The 22,012-nt window shown below is 34.2% G+C and overlaps 1 protein-coding gene across 2 annotated transcripts; it reads right to left on the bottom strand.

The window, feature by feature from the left end:
- Positions 1 to 1,596: 1,596 nt before the first annotated feature.
- Positions 1,597 to 14,842, bottom strand: LOC116177223 (uncharacterized protein DDB_G0283697-like). Of its 2 annotated transcripts, XM_031496143.1 has the most exons (6): positions 14,695 to 14,842; positions 11,317 to 11,441; positions 5,794 to 6,012; positions 3,934 to 4,067; positions 2,268 to 3,879; positions 1,597 to 2,203 (listed from the first exon to the last, which is right to left on the bottom strand). In XM_031496143.1, the coding sequence occupies exons 1-6, from the start codon at positions 14,792 to 14,794 to the stop codon at positions 2,042 to 2,044; spliced, it is 2,352 nt and encodes a 783-aa protein (XP_031352003.1). In that variant the 5' UTR covers positions 14,795 to 14,842; the 3' UTR covers positions 1,597 to 2,041. The 2 variants fall into 2 exon arrangements, with proteins under 2 accessions (XP_031352003.1, XP_031351995.1); XM_031496135.1 differs by having other exon boundaries at positions 1,597 to 3,879.
- Between the last annotated feature and the right edge of the window lie 7,170 nt (positions 14,843 to 22,012).

The raw sequence follows: 22,012 nt of genomic DNA, 5'->3' as shown, positions 1-22,012 counted from the left end.
TAAGAGTTAGTGGCCTGATTCACCTATGCTAATTCAATGGTTAAAACCAGAAATTTACCTGAACGGGCAGTCATTCTGTTTTGCCGCGTCGGTTCGATCGCGTTTAAGACGTTTTTTACGTCGATTTCTGTAGTGTAAAATAGTGTATAGTGAAAAAAATAATCGTGCGGGTCGTGTACTTAATAAATAAGTGAGGACTAAAAGGCCTCCGTTGCTAAAGGTAAGTCTAAATCAGAGGAAAATTTTAGTCTAGCGTTATGTGAGTGATTCATTTGGGCCGCTTAGTCATATAGGCTGATATTCCGTTTCCAAAAAGTCACATATAAGAACCTCAAAATTTCATTTTTTAATCTTCGTATTGAGGGTGTAGATTCTTACAGGGATTACGCATTTGTAAAAAAACGTTCCACTTCAGCCCTAACGGTTACAGGTCTTCTTTTCCAAACAATATATATCTATAAATAAATGTACTTTCGAATACCTACAAGAATTTTGCATTGCTCGAAGGTTCTTAGTGTAACATTAAACACAAATGCAACGTATTCCAACATCGCAAAATAGCCTGAAAACAATTAAGTTAGAAAATGCACAATTTCTGTTCAATTTTGAACAACATAATGCGCAGTACGTCATTCACGAGCCTACGAATGTATACGTCTTGCGTCACGTTCACTGGCTGAACTTCTTAATATTTAAATTTGCGAATATGAAATGATCCGAGGTGGCAAATGTATTATTAAATTCAAATATATAAATTATAAATATAGCAAAAAAGTGCAACTTTAAGTGACGGTCGTTATTCGAGCGCCTTTCATAAATCTCCAATGCCTTCTTGGTGACTACGCGTATTTTGACCAAATAATGAACCCATTCCTGCATTGTTGTACTCCAAAACTTCGCTTATGGTGTCACTGTAAACATTTTTTGGGACATGTTCCGTCGCAAGTATGGCAGGATTAAATTTCAAATTTCTGAATGGAGGTGGTAGAGGTCAGGTGTTGGACGTACCAAAAAACTTGTATGTAATGTACGTTGTCACTGGCAATCTCCATGCCGCCGAAACGTAAAACAGATGGCCCACTTGAATTTTTTTTAATGTCGTCCTGTATAAGTATATTTTAATCACAAAACGGATACTTATTAGCGCCAAGATACAATGCATGTGTAGGTTCCCCACCAAATTGGTAAATTCGTATCTTGTTTGTAGTCTAAGTCTAGTCAAACCAAAAAAAACACAGGGATCGTTAAAAAAATTGCAAGAGAACGTTTTATTTATTATTTAGCACCGAAAATGTGTAAAGAATAACTTAGCGATTGTTTTGGTCGTTTTTCCAAATTCCAAATTAAAATCTTAGAACAATTTCACTAAACACATGCTTTAATTTTCCAGTGAAGTTTATTAGTGAACATAAAAAGGGTTCCTATTAAAAAATTAAAGGATCTTTGACTCAAATACCTCAGAAAATATTCCAAATATATACTATCGTTTCGTTTCCCAAATTGTAACTTTAAGTTGGCAATCCATTGCTATGCTTTCATCAAAATTATTAGTTACTCTTTGACTAGGTATGTGTTGATACTCTCTTAAAAAAATAGAAAATTTTGAATTTATTTATTTTTAAAGGGTGGATATTTTACAAATTCTAAACACACATTCCGCTCACAAGGCAACGTGTAACAATTTTAAGAACGACATAACAATAGCATCAGCAGTATACAGTTTAGAAACATGAGTGTAAAAAATCGTAGATCATTAACAAATAAATTACTTAGCGAACTACAAAAAATTTATCTTAAAGCCCCTACAGTCTTTTTCGCCGTTCGTTGTATAAATAGCACGTATACACATTATCACCACGTTCTCGAAAATGTCTACCACTTACAGCCATTTGGGCGAGCGAAGTAATTTTACTTAACTAATTTAGAGATCACTCAAATTTTGTCTAGTAGACTGGAAAATATCCATGCGCGTGAGCCTGAGTTAGTTGCGAATTTTGCCTATAATTTTGATAAAGAGGATCTGGTGGTATCGCTACATTCGCTACATATTTCCTCGGCTGATTACCAATGTAAGGGTCGGCAATACTTTCAATTTTTTGACTAGGCGCTCTAACTTGAAATCGGCCTTCGGGCGAACGGTTGTAATTGTCGTACCTCGGTCTGTTGTAGTTGTCGTTGTAATAATCGTTCTGCGCACTGAAACCTGTGGGATAATTACGTATTGGTAAATTAGGTAATGTGGGGTTTAAAGCGTCGTTTAGCGTTACATCGTATTCACTTTCGTTGATATCTAATGGATTTTTTCTTGGAGGAGTACTGAATTCCTTTGGCTTGCCGTTGAAGCGCACCTGCACCTGTGGACGGTTTGGAAGGGACGCGAGCTCTTCTTTGCTCTCCGTTTCATCTGGGTTTTGGTATTTTAAACGGTTCGCTACTTTGGCTACAGTAGGAGGTGGTTTAATTTCTTCTTCTGACTTTTCTTCTTCTGTCGGCAATTCTTTTACTTCGGATTGTGACGGACCCGTTTCTGGAAACTGTCTACCATTTTGTACCGTATAATCCTTCCCTGGTCCTTCTTCAGTGGTGGATGCTGCCTCGTGCCTGGTTATATCAAGTGCTTTAGCACCGATTGGTTGTAATCCACGTGTCGAAAATGGACTTCCTCCGCGACTAGGTAGAAACGGCCTCTTAACTACTCTGACAGTCTCTTGGTAGTCACGAGGCGATTCTTTCGCAGTTGTAGGGGGAACATCTTCGTTCTTATGCTTCGACTCCTTTGAACTGACATTTCGTTCCTTACTTCTAGAAGTGTGGTCTTGGTCGGAATCTTCATAGCTGTCGGTGGTTGGGCGGTTGCGGTTGTGTTTTTCTCGGGAAAGTATCTCTTGCTTTGGCTTCATCTGTGGTCGCACGGGCTTACTTCGATCATCCTCGTAATCGCTAAAATCATATTGAATTTTTTTATTAGGCGACGGTCGGGACCCTCTGCGTGTGTCACGCTCACGATCTGCTTGACGCTCCGTCTCTCCCTTGTGTTTTGGTGTCGGCCGTTGAGGTGGTAAGTCATAGTCATAATCATCGTATTTTTCTTCTTTAGGCGGCGCATTTGTCGAAGCTGCTTCGGCTGTAGGTTTATATGCAAACTTACTTTGCTCATTTTTAGGAACAGGGGGACGTATTCTAGGTGCCATTCGGGGTTGATTATATATAGAACTACTGCTGTTCGGCTTCACTAGTGGCTGAACATTTTCTTGTGGAGGCGAATTTCTGGGACGGTCAACGCTTCGACGGTCTTCTTCATGAGATTCATCATCATATGGTCTACGATTGCCTTTGTGTCGGATATAACGGTCCTCCATTGGTCTTCTACTTTCGTACCTAGGGCTATCTTCACCATCGAGAGGTCTACGTTTACGATCATCTTCTCTTTTTCTGTCACGATCATATCGATAATCTGAATCGTCGTCTTTGTCATAACGCGACCGATCATCGTAATCTCGCCTTCTTTCATCTTTGTAACGTCGACGATCGTCGTACTCTCTTCTTCGTTCCGACTCTCTTCTCTCATCGTTACGTCTACCAGATCCTCTTCTCTCTTGACGGTCATCATCATACTCATCATCGTACTCGTCGTAGACAGGGCGGGGACGTGGCCTCGGCCTTTTTCTTCTTCTACGAGGCGGCTCTTCATAATAATCGTCTCTTTCTTCTTCTTCGTAATCATCGTCGTAATCGTATTGAGGACGTCGCCTTGAGGGTCGCCTTCTTCTCACCGGTGGTGGCCTTCGAGGTGACGCCGTCAATGCAGGCGAAATGGAAATAGGCGTGGGTTTAACTGTCGTCGTCGTTGTGGTGGCGGCTTGGTATAACGCATCATTCCTATATCACCAACAATAAAATAACGATTCAGCCTTAAATTTTGGTAGTACTTACCGATGCCAATATTTGTGCGAATTGTTGCAATCTACCTCCGACACGAAATGACAAATGAAGGTTTTTTGATCGAAAGCTGTGTAATTGGCACATAAAAAGTCATAGCGCGTTCCAAACAAACAGTGGTGATACACCTGAAATTGAAAAGTATTATTAATTGCAAGTAATCGAAATTTGGCACGCAAAATGAAACGCAAATGTAGGATTACATAAACAATTTACCTAAGTAGTAAACACAGAAGTTAAAAAACGGTATGCAAATTGCTGATGGTCGCTACTGGTATGTAGTTATATAAAGAATGAATATTGATTTCCTCACTTTTTTTGAAAAGTCAAACAGTAGGCATATCTATAAATGGTTTCAAGTTGTTTACATTTCCTAAGAATGATGTTCACCTCAAGGTAAATATATTGCGTAATGTTCACGTTGATGATCTTCACAGTAAACATGTGGCATCCCTATTGCAAAATACCTATTGTAAAACTAAACGCGTTTAGAAGCTATTTAATGTTGGATGGAAATGATCTTATTTTAGAAAAAAAGCCTTTTATTAATTGAAAAGTTGGTTGGAAGTCTTTTTTGAAGATACAATCGCATAAAAGTGGTATTTGACAATTGTTAATTTCTAGCTCTTGGGGTATTGACAACAATTAACATACTACGTATATTACTAACAAATAATTCATTCTAGAATATCCATCGGTGTAATTTTCTTCTCAAAATGGGGTGGAATGAATAAAGTTTTCCTGTCAACTTTAAACAAACTTTATTAAATAATCCTCAAATTCAATGTATACGAAATATTGAACGACAATGTTCGCAACAATTATACCGATGAAAACTATATATTGCAAATCGATCAGCAGGTAGTATATTCTTGACTCTAGATATTTCTTGGTCGATTAATCCAGTGTTTCTCAACCTTTTTTTACTGGTGGCCTACTTGTGAATGTTATTTATCTCTGTGGCCCCCTTCCGCGTCAGACCCTGGAGTATAGAATCCCCCCCCCCTGGAGAGGGGGGTCATACCCCCACAAGTTTTTGAAATTTTAGTACGTGTGTGTACTTGTTTTTAGACTCATTTACGCCTTTCTCAGACTGCACAAATATGTATAAAATACAGGCCATTAAATGTGGCATTTTAACACTTTAGAATTAGATCAAAATTAATTTGAGTTATTTTTTAATTATCAAAAAACCATTTTCAAGTTCTTTTGTTTTGACGCTGAAATTTAAAAAAAAAATGCTTCTTTGAAAGGTGTAGAAAAACAAATCTCTACAGAAAAATAATCCTGGTAGGCGGTAAAGGGGTGTTAGTCGTGCACATGTGTTCATTTTTACTATGTGCGATATGTTTGCCTTCGCTAATGAGATTTGTAACTAACTCGCGTCTGTTTTTAAACAATGTTTAATTTACGTTTAATTAATGTACTATTTCAAAGGTATCAGTAGGTACATTTATAATGATTAATACAATTCATTTTGCATATTCTATTAAAATATTCAGCATATTTTGCGTTTATTTGCATATTTTCCTTTCACCAGCGATCAGCTATAAACTCTCGACATGTATAACACAGTATATTGAATCAAAATAATGTCTGCTTATGGTGAACGAATTTACCTCTGTGTTCTAAATGCAGATCAACACTTCCAATAACCTTACTGTGCAAATGAAGTTTGTCCAACATTTTAAACATATACATAGTTTCATTTTCTTAGGAAATGGGTTTTTGGCCCGTTTCAGGACTCCCTCTTAATAAATTTGTCATACATTTTTTAGGGAAAAAGGTCAAAGAGTAATTCCTTTTGGCATTGACTTAAATGATAGATGGAGGTAAATTAATAGAAATACATACTTGGCATTTGTGTGGCACACTAGCATAGAAACCATCATGCAGACCATCGCACTTGAAATCGATGTCTTCAGGCATGCTATTGTAAAAGGGGTAGTTGGAAAGGTTGTATCCATTTAACTCTCTTGGTAGATTCGGATCAAAAATGTAGTCGATTTGGGGATTTCCGGTAAAATTTGATTTGGTGGAATTCTCGGCAGTTTGTGCTAGTTCCGCTGCTACCTGAAAAACAAAGGAAATATATAAACAAACTTCCTTTTTGGCATAATATAAGTAGTGAAAGCATCGTTTTACCTTAATTTATCCTTGAAATACATTAAGACATCCTTTACATGGAAGGTACCAACTCGACCATACATTGGCCTTGAAAATTTTCAATTTATCGGAAGAAAAATCCCAGTGTTACGAAAGTAGGCGGTTTCAAACAAATAAAAGTGAAGGTGTGCATAAATACCTTCATCTTCTTTATTAGCGTCACCACACAGAATTAAATATAATAAAATGTGAAGGGAATCCAGATTTTTGTATAGGTAATAAGCTGATTTTTAATTACAATGCAAGTGACATGCCGTTACTAAACCCAACTTGATTGAAAATCGTCCTTCAATTTACTGTTCGATTAGGTCATCGTATCCTTCATTAGAAATTTAAAGCGTGATACAGAAATAATCGTTAAATAATGCGAATTAGTTAATTTAATGGTCATTTACAGATGCAAGTTTAATTTTAAATAGACACGGTTCGGAGATTTCACAAAAATACATTTGAGATCGTTTCATTCACTTGATCTGATGATTTTGCATAAAGCAAATCTAATTTCTTACAGAAATCCTATTTAACTTGAACTTCCAAAGGCGACTCGACAGCAATTCATTTTCGATCGCCCGTTACTATGGTAATAGCATGTAATAGCATTGTTTTAAACAATGGTAATAGGTAAGGTACCGTTTCCGAGGCCGTTTTGATGTTTTAAAAGGTGTTTAATCTTTAATGCCTTTGCCACGGTATCAATTAAATCTATGGCGTCCCTATACCATGACCCAATAAAGGGAAAAATCTAATAGTTATTTGTAATTGAATACTACTTCGTTCTTTTTCTGGAAGCTGCTCGATTAACAGCGGTTTATTGTTAATCTTAACGTTAAAGGTCTATGATACCAAAGTCTTATCTTATATACACATTATTGAGGGGGCACATATCTCAAGATTTTTATATAAAAAAACATTCAACTCAAATGAACATTAGTATTCATTATTAAACAGCGAAAGTCTTTAGGCTGAAAAGCTTCTTTATGAAATCGCACTCTCTGTGTGTCCGTCCAAGAGCGCGAACGTAACAACGTATATCGATATTTTAATTGTATTTTCTGCAATTAGACCTACCTATGGTCTCTTGGATGAGTTTGTAAAAAAACAAAGTGGGATTGACCAACAAATTTCAATTTATATAAATAAAATTATTATGTAGGTACCAATTTAATTATAAAACGGCGAAATGCATTATTTAGTTGTTTTACGTGTCGGACTTTAACCTCATAGGTGGTGAATAAATGAGGATCTTCCCCTGATTATTTATTAATGGTGTATAAAGTCAATTAAGGAGTACGGCTCTGCCAATAAAACTGACTTGAAAAAAAAACAGTGTTACTGATTTGTTTGAGCCTTGTGCCGTTTATTTAAAGTGTTTTTTCTGACGTTTCCATGAAACTTATATGTTTAGTTATAGTGGACTTGAATCTGTCCATTGTTTTTCTTTGTATGTACTTTAGAACTCAAAATTGTGACAATTCTGTGGTAGGTTATAAGACGACTGCTGCTTAAATCACAGGATCTGTGATCCTTGCAGAGGATTTCAATGCTCATTGTGCTGCATTTGTTAAAAGCAGTGCACTACAGCTAACCCAATAGGTACTTTGACAAAGGAAAAGGATCATTACTTCCATATTCTCCATAAGCAAAAACGACCGATTACACTGTTTATAAATAAAACTACATTATTTGTTAAAGGTATTAGTATCTACAGGGATTTAGGTAATTTAGGGCATCGTGGAAATTTTTACCCGAAATTTTTCCTCAGATGTGGGCAGCTTTAATTTAAGATAAAAGTGGCAGAACAGGTCTGGGGTGTCTCACCACAGAACTGAACTGCGCCCCGTTAGATTACGGAATATTGATTTCTTTTAATTTTAATTATTTATTATCTATTTCTATGTTTATTTTTTCCTCCTGTACTTCTGGTAATCTAATAAATGTCACTTATTATAATGTACAGGGTGTTGATACAATTTCGGTTATATTTTAGGTTTCGTGTACGTACTATATGGAACTTTCACATTTATTTTATATTTTAGCAGTTCGCAAGAAAGTGATCTTAAAATTCAGTTATGATGTTGTCGATTGGTACGATGGGTCTGGCAGTTTATGTGGGAGCGTTAAATATTTATTGAATTTGATCTTCTATTGTCATCATCTTTTATTTTGCCTTATCTTATTTTACATAAATGCCAAATGTGATACTTTTTCATGACTGAATATATTATTGGAATACTGTTATGTCTCGTAACCTACTTTGTATGCAAATGTTATACCCCTGTTAATCCTAGCCAAAGGCGGGACCTTGAACTCAAACCGCGAACACAAACCCCAAGCATATCCCACTATTGTTGTTATGGTGAGACAGGTCAGGTCCTAATGCAGGAGTATGAGTTTACAGGAGCTGCATACATGGTTATTACAAAATGAGTCATAGTTTATATAAAGTAAACATATTGGTGGCTATCCTGTTAAATTTAGAGGTGTTTTAACTGTAATTTATACAAAGTGTGAGTAATGGAAAATCTACACTTATTAACCCCTAAATGGGACACATAACATATATACACCTATGCTTTACTTTTTTGGAAATAATTTTCAAATGTAGTCGCTTTTCTTGGTTAAACGTATAGAGATGTTCTGGTTAAATTTACGGGGATACTAGAAAATGTACACGTATCAACCCTTAAATAGGACTCATATACATAGGTACGCTTTATTTTTTTGAATGAATTTTAAAATTTATAGTCTTTGTGTAAACGTCTTAAAGGCGGTCGCTGGTCACGTCAAATTTATGAGTATTTTAGCTCTAATTTTATGAAAATTTGTGGTAAAAGGAAAATGCACACTTAACAACCCTTGAGTAGAATGCCATACCGTATATACACAGACAGTTTATTTTTGAAAGTAATCTTAAAACGTTTGTGGGATAAATATCTTGGCGGCGAGGTCTATATAGATTGCTAACAAAAGTGTAGGAAGGTTTCGATATATGTGTTCTTAAAAAAGGTTTCGAAAGATTTTCCCAAAAAGACCGTTTGTAACAAAATATGCAGAAATAAGATTTCTTTTCGAAAACGAGGTTTCTAAGAAAATTCCTAAATGGGTATGTATTAATATTTCCAAAATGAACTTCTAGTTAATAAATACAAACTTAGATTTATTATGCGCCAAGATAAAATTATTATCCCAAAAATAATAGTTTTTTTTCTTTTTAGAACTGTTTGTAAATGCTTAATTCTTGTTTAAATTTTATCACGTTTTAATTGTTCAATTTAGATATGGTGTAAGTGAGACACATTCTGGTCAAATCTGCAGGTTTTATAAAAAGGTTTTTTTTGGCCGTTGGGTAAAGAAGTAAGAAAGTAAAGAATAAGAGAATGCAGGTGTTAAAATGCGCGTTTATGTGGAGAAGTGGAGAACCTTTTCCGCGTTCCGTTGTGGCTGGAGTTTATCTCCTCTAATTGTAATTGGCGATTTATTCGAAAATTCATGAAGGAGTAGCTTTTATGAAGGAAGTTGCGTTTCCTTAAATACTGGAGACAACAAGAAGACGAGGCTTTTGCGACAGTCTGGGAGCGTGTAGATTTTCTACGCTAAATTTTTCATTTGATAGTGATGTTTTTCTCTTTTCGATGACGTAACATGTTAGTGCAAGAACATTTTTCAAAAAAAATTTAAACATTGATTACATCAATAACATTAATCTATAGATAACTTACGACAAAATAAAACAAATGAACGTGTACGTTTCTTATTAAACCACGAAGACAAAAAATTAGAATAATTGCTGCAGCAATTTCGCCCAGAATACACAGGCATTCATTTCAAGCTTTTCGTAATAGGTTAGGTTAGGCCACTACCTTTAAGTGAATGGCGCAAACCTTCATTTGATTTATTTTGATGTAGGATATCTATATTAATGTTATTGGTGTAATTACTTAATAGAGTTTTTAATTTTTTTTAATTTCATGTATAAGGGTACTAACGTGTTACCTCACCGCGAAGAAAAAAAAAAACTATCAAATGAGCCTAATAAAAGAATACATTACTACTTAAAGAAATTCAATTGTTTTTCGTTACTCATTTGTTTTCTGAAATAACAACTAAATGATGCCTTATTATGGGAAATGAAATGTTAAACAACTTTTATATAGAAACATGTCATACAATCGTTCGTACCGAAATATATACCTACTATATATTGGGCACCCTGTATATATAAGGTAAACTAAAAGGTTAGGTACATGAGTGTTTGGAGGCGAATATTTATTTGATGAAAGTTCTGCTGACATCCGTTTTCCCTCGGTTCTATTATTATAGTGATAGTTTTTATTACACTATGACACAACATCATCTTTAGCTTGCAACACATGAAAAGTAAAGTTTATGTCGGTGTAGGTATATTTATGTAAAATGTATAATACAACATTTCAAGACAATTTCATACTTTGATGGGTATTTATGACCCATGAAAGTACCAAATGCAGTTAAATGTTGCACAAGCGTGACGACATAGCATGTAACTATTTGTTTTCAATTTATAGATAATTTCACGTTGTCATCGTTATGTGCGTTGTGGCAAGCTTTTCTAATACAACTTACAAGTACTAATAAGAAAACTGGGTCTAGGAGGGGTTCAAACAGGCACTCTTGCTGAAATACTGCTAAAATATTAGCTTTTTTAATTTTTTTGTTACTCCGGTTTTAATAATTAGTTTCTAATTGTACTTAATCTCCCCAATAATATTACAACTAACTTAAAGTTACTTGATTAAAATGTAAAAATAATTCATACTAGTATTCTTCCCTTATAGGTTATCCTACATCGGCGAGAACTAAAAGCCCTTAATCATGTAAAAATCCAATATCCCGAATTTCCATGAAGCCCTTAGGAAACAGTCCCGCTAGATAATATACTTGTTCTACACATGTGGAAGTGGTCCACTAATCTTAAGATTTAATTGGTCTATGGAATTTCGAGCCCTACGATGCTAAGGGTTTTCGGTGTTGCAAACTTGGGAATCATTAATTAATAACATCAAAAAAATAAAAACCTCGTGTAACTGAAAAAGTGGAGAATTAATTTATACTAATTTTAATATAAATTTAATATTTTCTGATATCTCCAATAGGCAAAAATATATGGTTCACTGATAATTTTTGAATTTTAACGTGTACAAAAATTCCTATTAAAATATTTTGTAGTATTACCTCATCTCCTACTTCTTCTCCATCGAGTGGTGTTTCTGTCGTGCTTGTGGTTGTTGATGATTTTCCAAAAATTAGTTGTGTACCTTTTAATCCATTTCCTTGTTGTAGACACAAGCATAGCACTCCTGAAATTAGAAAGAAGATGAAATGTAAGAGAAGTTTTTAGTAATTGTATATTAACGTAATTTTTTGTAATCAATGGGAGACTATGATTTCGTATGCTACGACTGACTTATTTTTGCGAAACTTTTCAGAGCTTCGTACGAGATATAGTGTCTGCATAGAATAAAGGAGGGACAGGTGGGCATTGTGACATATACCTATACGCGCAATTTTCCATAAAAAGACTTCAAAGAGAAATAAAGCAAGCATTATTTTTGGTTGGCTAGGCTAAGATATGATTTAAATATGCCCACCCTAACGAAATATGTACTGCCATATTATGTATCTGTAAAATTAAAATTTTGTTAGTTAACCCGTCCCGTAGATAGAAGTTTAGGTGCGCGTAGGAAAGAATCATCATAATCAGCTTACCCAACACATTTTCCTTTAGATATATACTCTTCTGCCTCGTCTTCTCCTACACTCGACATTGTCTCACGCATTATATAGGATTACTCAAAAGTCCCGGAACGGGGGTATAAGTTTCAAACGAGTGAAGAAAAAAATCCGAAAATCTCGGGATGGATAAGAAGTCATAACAACTACATTTTAGATTAAAAGTTTCAAACCATCCAAAATAAAGTTTTTATTGCCCTTATTGATCCCAAAATTTTCAGATTTTTTTCACTCGCTTGAAAATAATAGCACCGTCCCTGGGCATTTGGGAGACCCTGCATATAAAGTTACAGTTTTACAGCATTTAATAATTTAATAAGTGGGGAACGAGGTGTGTGATCGCCGTACCGGTGCCATCCAAAATATGACGATCGAGAGGAACATATGTGATGATTTAAATTTGTTTTTCTGTGCCCCACCCTGAATTTGTTATAAATATTTCACATTTAGGACATTAGTGTAGGTATGTAATTTGCATAAACAGTACGAATCGTTCATGTTTAACTCTTACTTAGCCTTTTGAAAATTCTCTCTTTAAAACGCTACCTAATTTATTTATTTATTGCCCCTCTCTTGTTCTGGACCCTCAACAGGCTTTCGCCCAATTACAGAGTTACTCGCGTAATGCCTTTTAGAGGTACCCCTGCAGAAGGTCTTAAGTTGTTCTATACTACTCCGGTATTTACCTTATATTTATTATTATAATATTCTCGGATTGACATAGACTAAAAACAGAAAAATCGACATCCTATATGAGAGGGTCACCTCAATATCTCTTTCATTTGTCGAGATACGAAAAATTTGTCATAATAATTTTATATTTGCACATAATATGATCTATCCCATCGCATATTGAAACTTCGGGTACCGCTTCCTGTTTAACCGGAATTGGAGGTAACTTTTTTCAAATGCAATGCTTATGTTTTTTAAGATTTTGTAAGCATATAATTTGCTGTACAACATAGAAATGCATATGGTCAATATACAAAAAATGGACAAATTCGTGATTCAATATTTAGAAAACTTGGAAACTATGAAATCTAGCATTTCGTGTGCTGTTATAATACGAGCTGTCGGTTATGTTACACAGCAAAGACCTGCATCAACTGGCTCAAGGTTTCGTTTGGAAGATTTACTTTTGCGCGATACGATCTTTCCATGTATCATAACCGCGCATCCTAACAGCACACGGCATGCTAGATTTCATATACATATTCTATGTTGTCGTATAGTAAATTGATTGCTCTTTTCAAAGATCTTATTAAAAAACATAAATATGCATTACATTTGGAAAGCAAAAGTTTGATCGATTTCTGTTTCACCGAAAGTCATCGCATAGATCGTGATATCGCATACAAAATTATATTTGACCATCCTTTCAAATTTCGTCAAATAAAAGAGGTGACCCATAGGATGATCCTATTATCTCTAACACACCTAACACACTGTAGGTATATTATATAATTTTTTATCATGACCGTTTTTCGAAAGAACACAGAGACCATATAATAATCTAATGAAAGGAGCTTGGCCATAATTCTTTCATTCCAAGATCTTGTACCTTCCTTGAATCCATTCATACAGACATGGTATCCTAGATCGAGTGGGATTGCATGGTAACTGTAACTCCAGATGGAGATTAGATTAAATCAGCAATGTTTTGTAGTTTTGTGGGATTATTAAAAAATTAGAAGATATTATAAGAAGATTACTTAAATATGGCAAAAACTTTATATGTTACGTCAATATAAACTCAAAAATGTTACCAAAGTTAAATTCATTGGACATTGGACTAGCAATTTCTTCTGTGACATACAGAATGTTTACTACATGATTAAAGTGAGTTTTTAAAATCTCCTTTACTTTTGACGAGATATAGAGAGTGAGCTATAGCGCGGGACAACGGACAGATGGTCAGACGCACGGAAAAGTAGGGACATAAGCGCTCCAGTTTCGTGAGTGATATGTGAACCAGTTACAGAATAACTGAGTAATTGTAGGCAAATTACAAGAGATACTTTTGTCTGTGAAGAAGAATGTCAGCACAGATATTACAGTAATATTATGCGCGTACTAGTGGAAAGCATTTTGAGCAATTGATACAATACAATTGATACAATCAAAATATCCTTTAAAATTATGTCACTTTTTTTGATAGGGGGTTCATATTATAATTTTAAAGTGGAACTCGCTGATGGTTGGGAGATGAATGCCTTAACTAAAGTACGGGATATTTTAAATCTGAGTCTGGCGCAGTTACGTTACACTTTATTATTTTTTAGGGATAATAAATAAATAATAAATGCAGCATAAACTAATAGTCTCTCTCTAGGATAATTCTCCGATAAAGTGCAGGTCCAATTTGACAGAACACATACATCAGCCCATTCTATATTAGCTATGGGGAGTCATATGGACTGCTTTTGAATTGAACAACTATATCTGCCCAACGTTGTTTTGGTTGATGACGGACACTATTTGGGCAGTTTGAACGGTACCTATACTATAAAATCCGATTACCTTAATTTTTAATTGGTCGAAGGCCGTTCATTTTATGGCCTTCCAGGATCAATTCATTAATGTTCATTAAATATATGTAACGCTGTTTCACTTCCGCATTAAGCAGTTGGACTGGTAAAGATATTAGGAATCAAGTTTGTATTCTTCGCTAACAGTTCCATGGGTTTGCCCTGATACGATTACACAATTTCGTGGCACACCAATTATGACTAATTAAACAATAACTTTCACTTTTCGACGTGTCTAGGCGCATACCTACGCATTAAAATTAGTAGCAAATTAAAAAAATGCAAATCTTACCTGCAGATAACAGTATCCAAAGTCCCGGTGGCCTTTTCATCTTCCTGTAACAACAATAGCAATTGTAATTACCTCGCAACCAAATAACAACAAAAAACATATAGCTTAACCGACACTAGTCACGTTCTGAATGCTTCCAGATCGCATCAAAGGACAATTTCAAGCTATTTGCGGTTGGGAAACTTTAACCTTAAACGAAATGTGTAAGTCCAAGAAATGCAAACGGATCTTAAGACGTGTCGAAATGCTTCAGATTGCAGAATAAGTCGTGCATTCTGAGCATCTTCAGTTTCAAAATGTTGAGAGAGGACACGATTCGGTTCAAGGGAAAGATACCAACAGTCCCATTCTTTACAACAAGGATAGCAACTTTTGCAGACATTTTTACTTTTCCACGAAACTTGTAATAGGAAGTGTTATACTTTCTACACAGAGCTTTTTCTAAAAATGAATCAATTTTGAAAAAACCAACCGATACTTTACAAATAAGAAGAAAGTTGTGCGAAGTGTGTTAATTAGATTGTAATTAACTGCAACAATGGTGTGTAAAATTTTAATAAGGATCCTCAAGGTTTATTTGCCATATGTAAAGATCTTTGGCTAGGTTCAGCGAAGATTTCGTAACCCGAGCCACTATTTTTAGTTACTGCGCCGTTTGCAAATTAGCCAAATTAATGTAACCGAATTGCGTAAACGACTAATAATCAATATTAATAACACCATCGTAATGTGTACTAGAAAAACTTTCATTATGTCGTAAATGTAACCTACAAAGCACGTGCTATGAGAAATTCAAACAACCTTGCCCAAGTACTAAAAGTAAAAGTAATTTAGTAATCTAGTTCTTTCTCGCTTCAGGTGAAAACCTTATGTATGAGTGGACCTTCAATCTGGATTGTTATTTTAATGTATGGGTACCCTAAGTAAAAATATAGTTTCCTATGTGATTAACAAAACAAAAGACATATAATATGGTGCAACGAACTTTTTCCTTTGATACACTTCCTGTATAGTATCATATTTCCGTAATCAGTTCATATATGGAATCCCGACTATTATAATTGTTATAAAACAATGTAAATTATGCGCTGCATATTAATACAGAGAAGCTTACGTAATAGTTCTCCACAACCTAGCTTTCTTAATCACCCATATACCAAACTATAGGTAGGTACCTACTAAAGACGATTAGTTTTATAAGTCAATCATTCATTTTCTTCTACGAATATTTGTCAGATCGTGGGCGAAAAACGCCAAAATTCCTCAAGTACGTTCACCTTTTTTACCTGTCGCAGTCGATGTAAGGGATCTTGTCTTGTGTATTTACCATGAAGCTTGATTATGCAGTCATGAAGTTAATGGTTTTTAGTGCCTGTTACAGTTAAAACTGTGTTTTTAGATACGCGTTTGATTCGATAGCTAATTGAATAAATCTTCATTTCCTTTGGCACTTAACGGAATTAAAAAAAAATTATTGTGCAATGTAATTATAGGTGCACGGCCACTGCTCAAGGAGCACAATTCAAGGTGCTCAGACTTGAATTATTCCACCCCATGCGCTCATTGCGTTAAAATATTTTATTTCAGAATAGTAAGGATAAAAGCCACATTTGCGGATCTGTTCCAACACGTACCTAGATGGCTTGTTTCTAGACAGAAACACGGAGGGAAACTGAGACAACAATCAATGAAACTCGCCATTTCGCATGCAATGATAAAAATTGTCAGATTTTTCCTAATAATAATTGATGCGCGCGTGTCCAAAGAAGCTGATCATAATAGTATATTAAGATACAAGTGTATAATCAAGTCTTTAAAGCACGCGCAACGAGTTTAAGGGCACGACGCGAAGCGGAGTGCCTTTAACCTTGCAATATAAAAATATTAAAATATTAACCCAGTCTACTAAACCGGAACCGCTTTGAAAAGAAAACTCTAGTCACAATTAAATAAAAGCAACTCTAGTATAGAAAAAAGTTGGCAATCATGATAATTTGGGCTGCAAACGTCATTTTTCACATAGAAATTAAAATATGGAAAAAAACTGCTAAATTTAGGTATAGGACATTATGCATAGGGTGCTCCATTTAAAATAAGCAAAATAGCATCAACTTATTTTAGTTGAATTGTTGACATTAATACATTTTCAATTGTTTTAAATCTTCCGAAGTTTTTGAAATATTTTGAAAAATCGGATTTTACGAACCATCTTTTTTGGCGTTAATATTAATTTGACCTAGAGCAAAACCAATGATCTTCACCATAGCATCGTTTAATGCTCTCCGACGTTTCGTCTTTGCGGAACTATCAACTTGATTTTTTTAAATAGGGCCCTGATATTCCGATGTGAACCGTTCTCTATTGGAGTTAACATTTCTTTAATCACGTTCATAAGAACGCTACGAAATTTCCTTCGCGTAGTACATGGCGCATTACTTTATTTTAATGCCTCATTGATAGTGGGCTTCCATGTTCAAGTTTCCATTACTTTCATTCTTTAACGTTACAGTTTTAATATCCCTTGGCCAGGATTAAGCTGCTTTTACTTTTTTGGCGGAAATAGCATTTTATGTAACCAGATAATTCATCCCTTAGTTTTAGGATTCAAAATTGGGTTTATTATCTATTATGGCCATATTGTCAATGATTGTGGATCGCGATTCCATTAAACAATTTATGCAGAGTATTGTTTTCGTAGCTATACTTTGTAAATCAAAAGAAGTGCAAGTCATTACCTAAATCACAACTCTTAATAAAACATAATTATAAGCATTCCATTCTACTAGCAATTTCCGGTAATTCTGTCCGTATTGTTTTTAATTGCACGTGATAAAGAATATGGATATTGTGGATATTTAGCTATTGGAGAAAGAAACCTTTTCATGGTGCCACTTTAATATTTCGTGTACGATTTGATATTGTCGTGAGATCTTCTCCCTGACCGTTCCAAATAACAACGAAAGGATTTTGCCATTATCCTTATTGGGATAAAAATTCGATTATGCATATTTCGTAGTCCCCTTGAATAACCCCATACGGCTGCTTCATATTCGAGGGTTGCCGACTGCTTTCGGGGATATTCTGAAAAAACGAAATTTTGCAAAATCGTTTTTATTTTTAAAAAAATATATTTCAAAATAAATGACACATTATTATGGCCACTTTTCACTCTACAAGATGCTAGTTTTAAATTTTAAGTCTGATGTTTCGTCTCCGGTTAACCATGATCAACTTGGTTTTTTCTTATGCAAGTCATTTTTACTTCTTGTGTCGTTTGATAGTGCATTTTTTTAAATTTCAAAAATGTAAATATCATTATTTTTAATAACAAATAGCGCTCTTAATTCGTAAAAAAGCAAGAAACTACGAACATACGCTACACAACACAAAATTTGCCAGGCAAAAAAGAAAATATTTTAACAATATTTAAAAAATAGTGATGTTTACAGTTTTGAAATGAGAAAAAATGCTCCACCAAGCGACACTTCCATACGAAAAAACAAAGTTGATGATGGTTAACTGGACTTAAAATTCAAAACTAGCATCTTATAGAGGGAAAAAAGTTGCCATAATAATGTGTGTTTAATTTGAAATATATTAAAAAAAAAATAAAAAAGATTTTGCAAAATTTCGTTGTTTCCCGGATATCTTCGAAAGTAGTCGGAATTTTTTAGTTTGAAAACGGCATTTTGTTAGACATCAAAATTCTCAATTTTGCCAAATTCAAACTAGCTACCTATGTCCTACAGTTTCGGAGATCCCCATGGTGGCCCTCGAATTTGAATCAGCCTGTATAGTATTCCGTCATTAATTTTTTCTAAATAGGTTTCCCTGTTTCTTTTCAAACGATTTAAACAACTTTTTGGATATGAAGCACTACTCTGCTTCTGATTTCTGTTGGGTTCCGATCAAGAAAAAACCGTTTTCCTCCAAAGAATATGAAGAAATTTTTTTTTTCGTTTTTTCATGTTTACTCTGGACTGATTTCTGGTCACAATAGAGATTTCTGGAGTAGGTACTGTGCAGATTCTCCAGCTTCTGCAGTTCAGTTAGAAATAGAAGTAATTAAAAAACACCGCAAAAATGAGATAACAGCATTTACAGCGGATTAGGAGTCAATTTTGCAATGTTAAAGTGACAATCTACATTTCACAACCACAATCTAAGTAAACAGTTTAGAGACATAGGAACAATAAGGAAATATTCTAGGTCACACTGTGAGAAGCCCGTTACGGAATTTACAAATTCGAAGCACATTTCTTTCTCATACTCATTTAGAAATTCTCTACTTTGTAAATCAGAACTTAGAATGTCTAAAGATGAGCTTCCACTATGGATTAAAGGAATTAAATGTTAATTATTAAATATAGTCACTGTGCATGTAATTATCCATTATACTCGTACAAGGTTTAGTAATACATTGAGTGAAAGCAGAAAATGTAATAAAATTTGTGTGGTGATTGTGATATCTTACTGTGCTAAATAAGATGAAATAATTTAGTTAAATTTTTGATTACCGTTGTGAGAGACTTCACTTCTTCCATATACCTTTCGTAACACAGTTTACCACCAAACGAAATAATCAGCGTATTTGGTGAGCCACTTTAAGCGAAAAGGGTTTCTAGAACTATGCAGTACCTATAGTTGTTGTCAGTGACCAAAATGGTAACAGTGTTAATTTGTCACGACGTTTGTCTAGGGTGTAACAATCAAAGATATCTCTTTGTCAAAAGGAGTTAGTGATATCGTCCCTAAACTTTCACGTTACTCCTCTATGGTCACACTGTAACAGAGACTTTAAAAGTGGCCAGTGATAATAATTCGGGAACGTATACCTAAACCGTTTGGAAAGGAGATTTTGTAAGTGTCATTGAAACTCAAAATGCAACATTTATAGTACCGTTGTTTCAAACCTGAACATTTTGACTTCGAACTCTAATCACCACGTCGCATTAATCTTTATATTTCCAACTAAGGTTTAGAGTCACAGATTAACTTTTAAGAAAAGAACAAAAAAAAGAAAAGAAAAGAAACAGTGTCAAATTCCAACTTCACTTTCATATTCCAAGCTTCGGGCTATCAAGAGTCGCAATTCATATCTTGAATTGCCTACAGCTTCAGACTTAGAGAATCGTGCTTCAAAATTCATTTAGTCAAGCTTCAAGTTTCAAGTTTTAAATTTTGAAGCGTCATGAAAATTCAAGCAAGGCGATTAATCTCCATCATACAAGCTTTCTATCATTTATATTACTATATTTCTTAAATAATTAGTTTATTGTGCTAATCCCTCTATATCTATGGATAAACAATTTTTGTATGCATATTTCCAAAATATGTGTTAGAATTCGCAACAAATTGTCTTGAAATTGATCTGTAAGAATCTTTTTATTCACAGCTGTAACATTAGTAACGTTAAATCTTCATAATTGAGCAGTTAGAAATAATTGTAAAAATAAATAAATAAATAAAAGTATGTTGTTAATTCTATTTTTTTGGGGTCGATATCTTATTTATTTTTTAAATTATTTTTACATTGTTCCTAATTGTTGTTTCCAAGTCTCAATTCTCTTTTGAGTTGTATAATAATTAAAATTTCATGTGAAGCACGTTCAGTTATTATTTTAGATCAATACACTCCATTAATGTGCGACCAATTAGCTTGGTGATTGTTTCAAATTGTAACCAATCAGATGATTTTATAAGTGATTAAAAGCTAGATAGCTTTTTATCAGCGATAAAAATGCGTGTAGGAATGCGTAAAATATGTAGTGGTTGTGAAATTTACTGCCTTTAATTAATATCCCTAAAATACACTTGATCAGGATAATTTTATTTTTAATTCACTCAAATTTTCTTGTCTCCTGGAAAAAACTATCGATCAAAAGTATAAGATAAAATCGCTCCAGCTAAATATGTCACGATTTTATCACACTTAATTAAATTAAATAATTCTTTGGAATTCTAGGAAGTGATCAAGGCTGCTGAGTTTCTCAAATTACTAAAGTCAATATCAAGATTTTTCTTGTATCGGATGCAAGATGTGGATTGGGAAATTTATAATCCGAATTTTCATATAAAAGGTTGTGTCCAGTACCCGAGTTTATTTCCGCTAGCTGGATTATGTGGGTGGTTTAATAGACGTTTTGCCATTGCGCACAGTATTACTCTTTTGAAAATTTGAAAAAAATACCCCCATTATCCAAAACATGGTAAAAAATATAGATATAAGAAATGATTAGAAAAATGTATCGACATAATCAATCAATACAGAGAATGTAATACGCACATGCGATCGTGTGAAACAAATCAGATAAATACAGTTTTAATTACCTTACAGTTAATAATCCGTAACGTCCATAACTGCGATTTCGAATCCGAATATTCATTTTTTTAACCTCGACTCATTACCTATTCCATAAATGTCAAGATTAAAAGCAAAAACGTCAAGATCCACACCTCTCAAAAATTACCATGAACTATAGATAAGTCTCCTACATAGTGAGTATAGGCATGTTGCATTATTAATACCGACTTTGTGGTTGAATGAGGAATTTCCGCCATGGGGAAGGTTTTGAGGAATTGAGTTGTTTATTTCCTGTATGGTTCATCACCCCATTTAGAGTATGGTTCAACCACGAGTTTTTTCTGATTACTGTAGAAACAGCGGAATAATTCTGTAGAACTGTAGAGGTGGAATGTGTTTCTTATATTTCTTTTTTTATTACATATTTTAAATTTCAGAAAATAAACCGTTGTACTGATATCATTTTAACTAGAAAAAACAACAATACCTTATTCCTCTTCCTTATTTCTGCCATTATTTTGAAAATTAGAAAAATAAAAAACTGCTATAGCTACAGTTTTATTAATTTTTATAAAACCTGAAAGAATTAGGTCGGAATTTTTATTTTAATATGCTACCTTAACTTTAGATCCAATTTAAACAACGTTGTATCTGCCCGAGGCCCCCATGGTGATTGACAAAAAAAAATAGAATATTTTCATTGTAACAATATATAATTTCACAAATATTATAGAAGAATCCGCGCCTTGCGGACCTGGACGACTAACTGGGTACTTTATTAATAATTACATCGAACAGTTGCTAAAACTAAACTGCTCATAATAACTAATTAGAGCATACTAAATCCTTTAATTCGTATATTTCAACAAATTGCAAAAGTTTCTACTCTTGTTAAAGATTGAACACCTGCATTATTATTAACTTTAATTTCTCGTGCCCGCCACGGGATAAGTATTAAAATGAATGTAATTGAAACTGCACCGCTGCTCTACTTATTAAAACTTGTTATGGTAC

Source organism: Photinus pyralis, unplaced genomic scaffold (genome assembly GCF_008802855.1).
Source record: "Photinus pyralis isolate 1611_PpyrPB1 unplaced genomic scaffold, Ppyr1.3 Ppyr1.4_LG1, whole genome shotgun sequence".
NCBI classification, from domain to species: domain Eukaryota; kingdom Metazoa; phylum Arthropoda; class Insecta; order Coleoptera; family Lampyridae; genus Photinus; species Photinus pyralis.
Note: the sequence above shows the minus strand (reverse complement) of the source record. Positions and strands in the feature narration are given on the sequence as shown.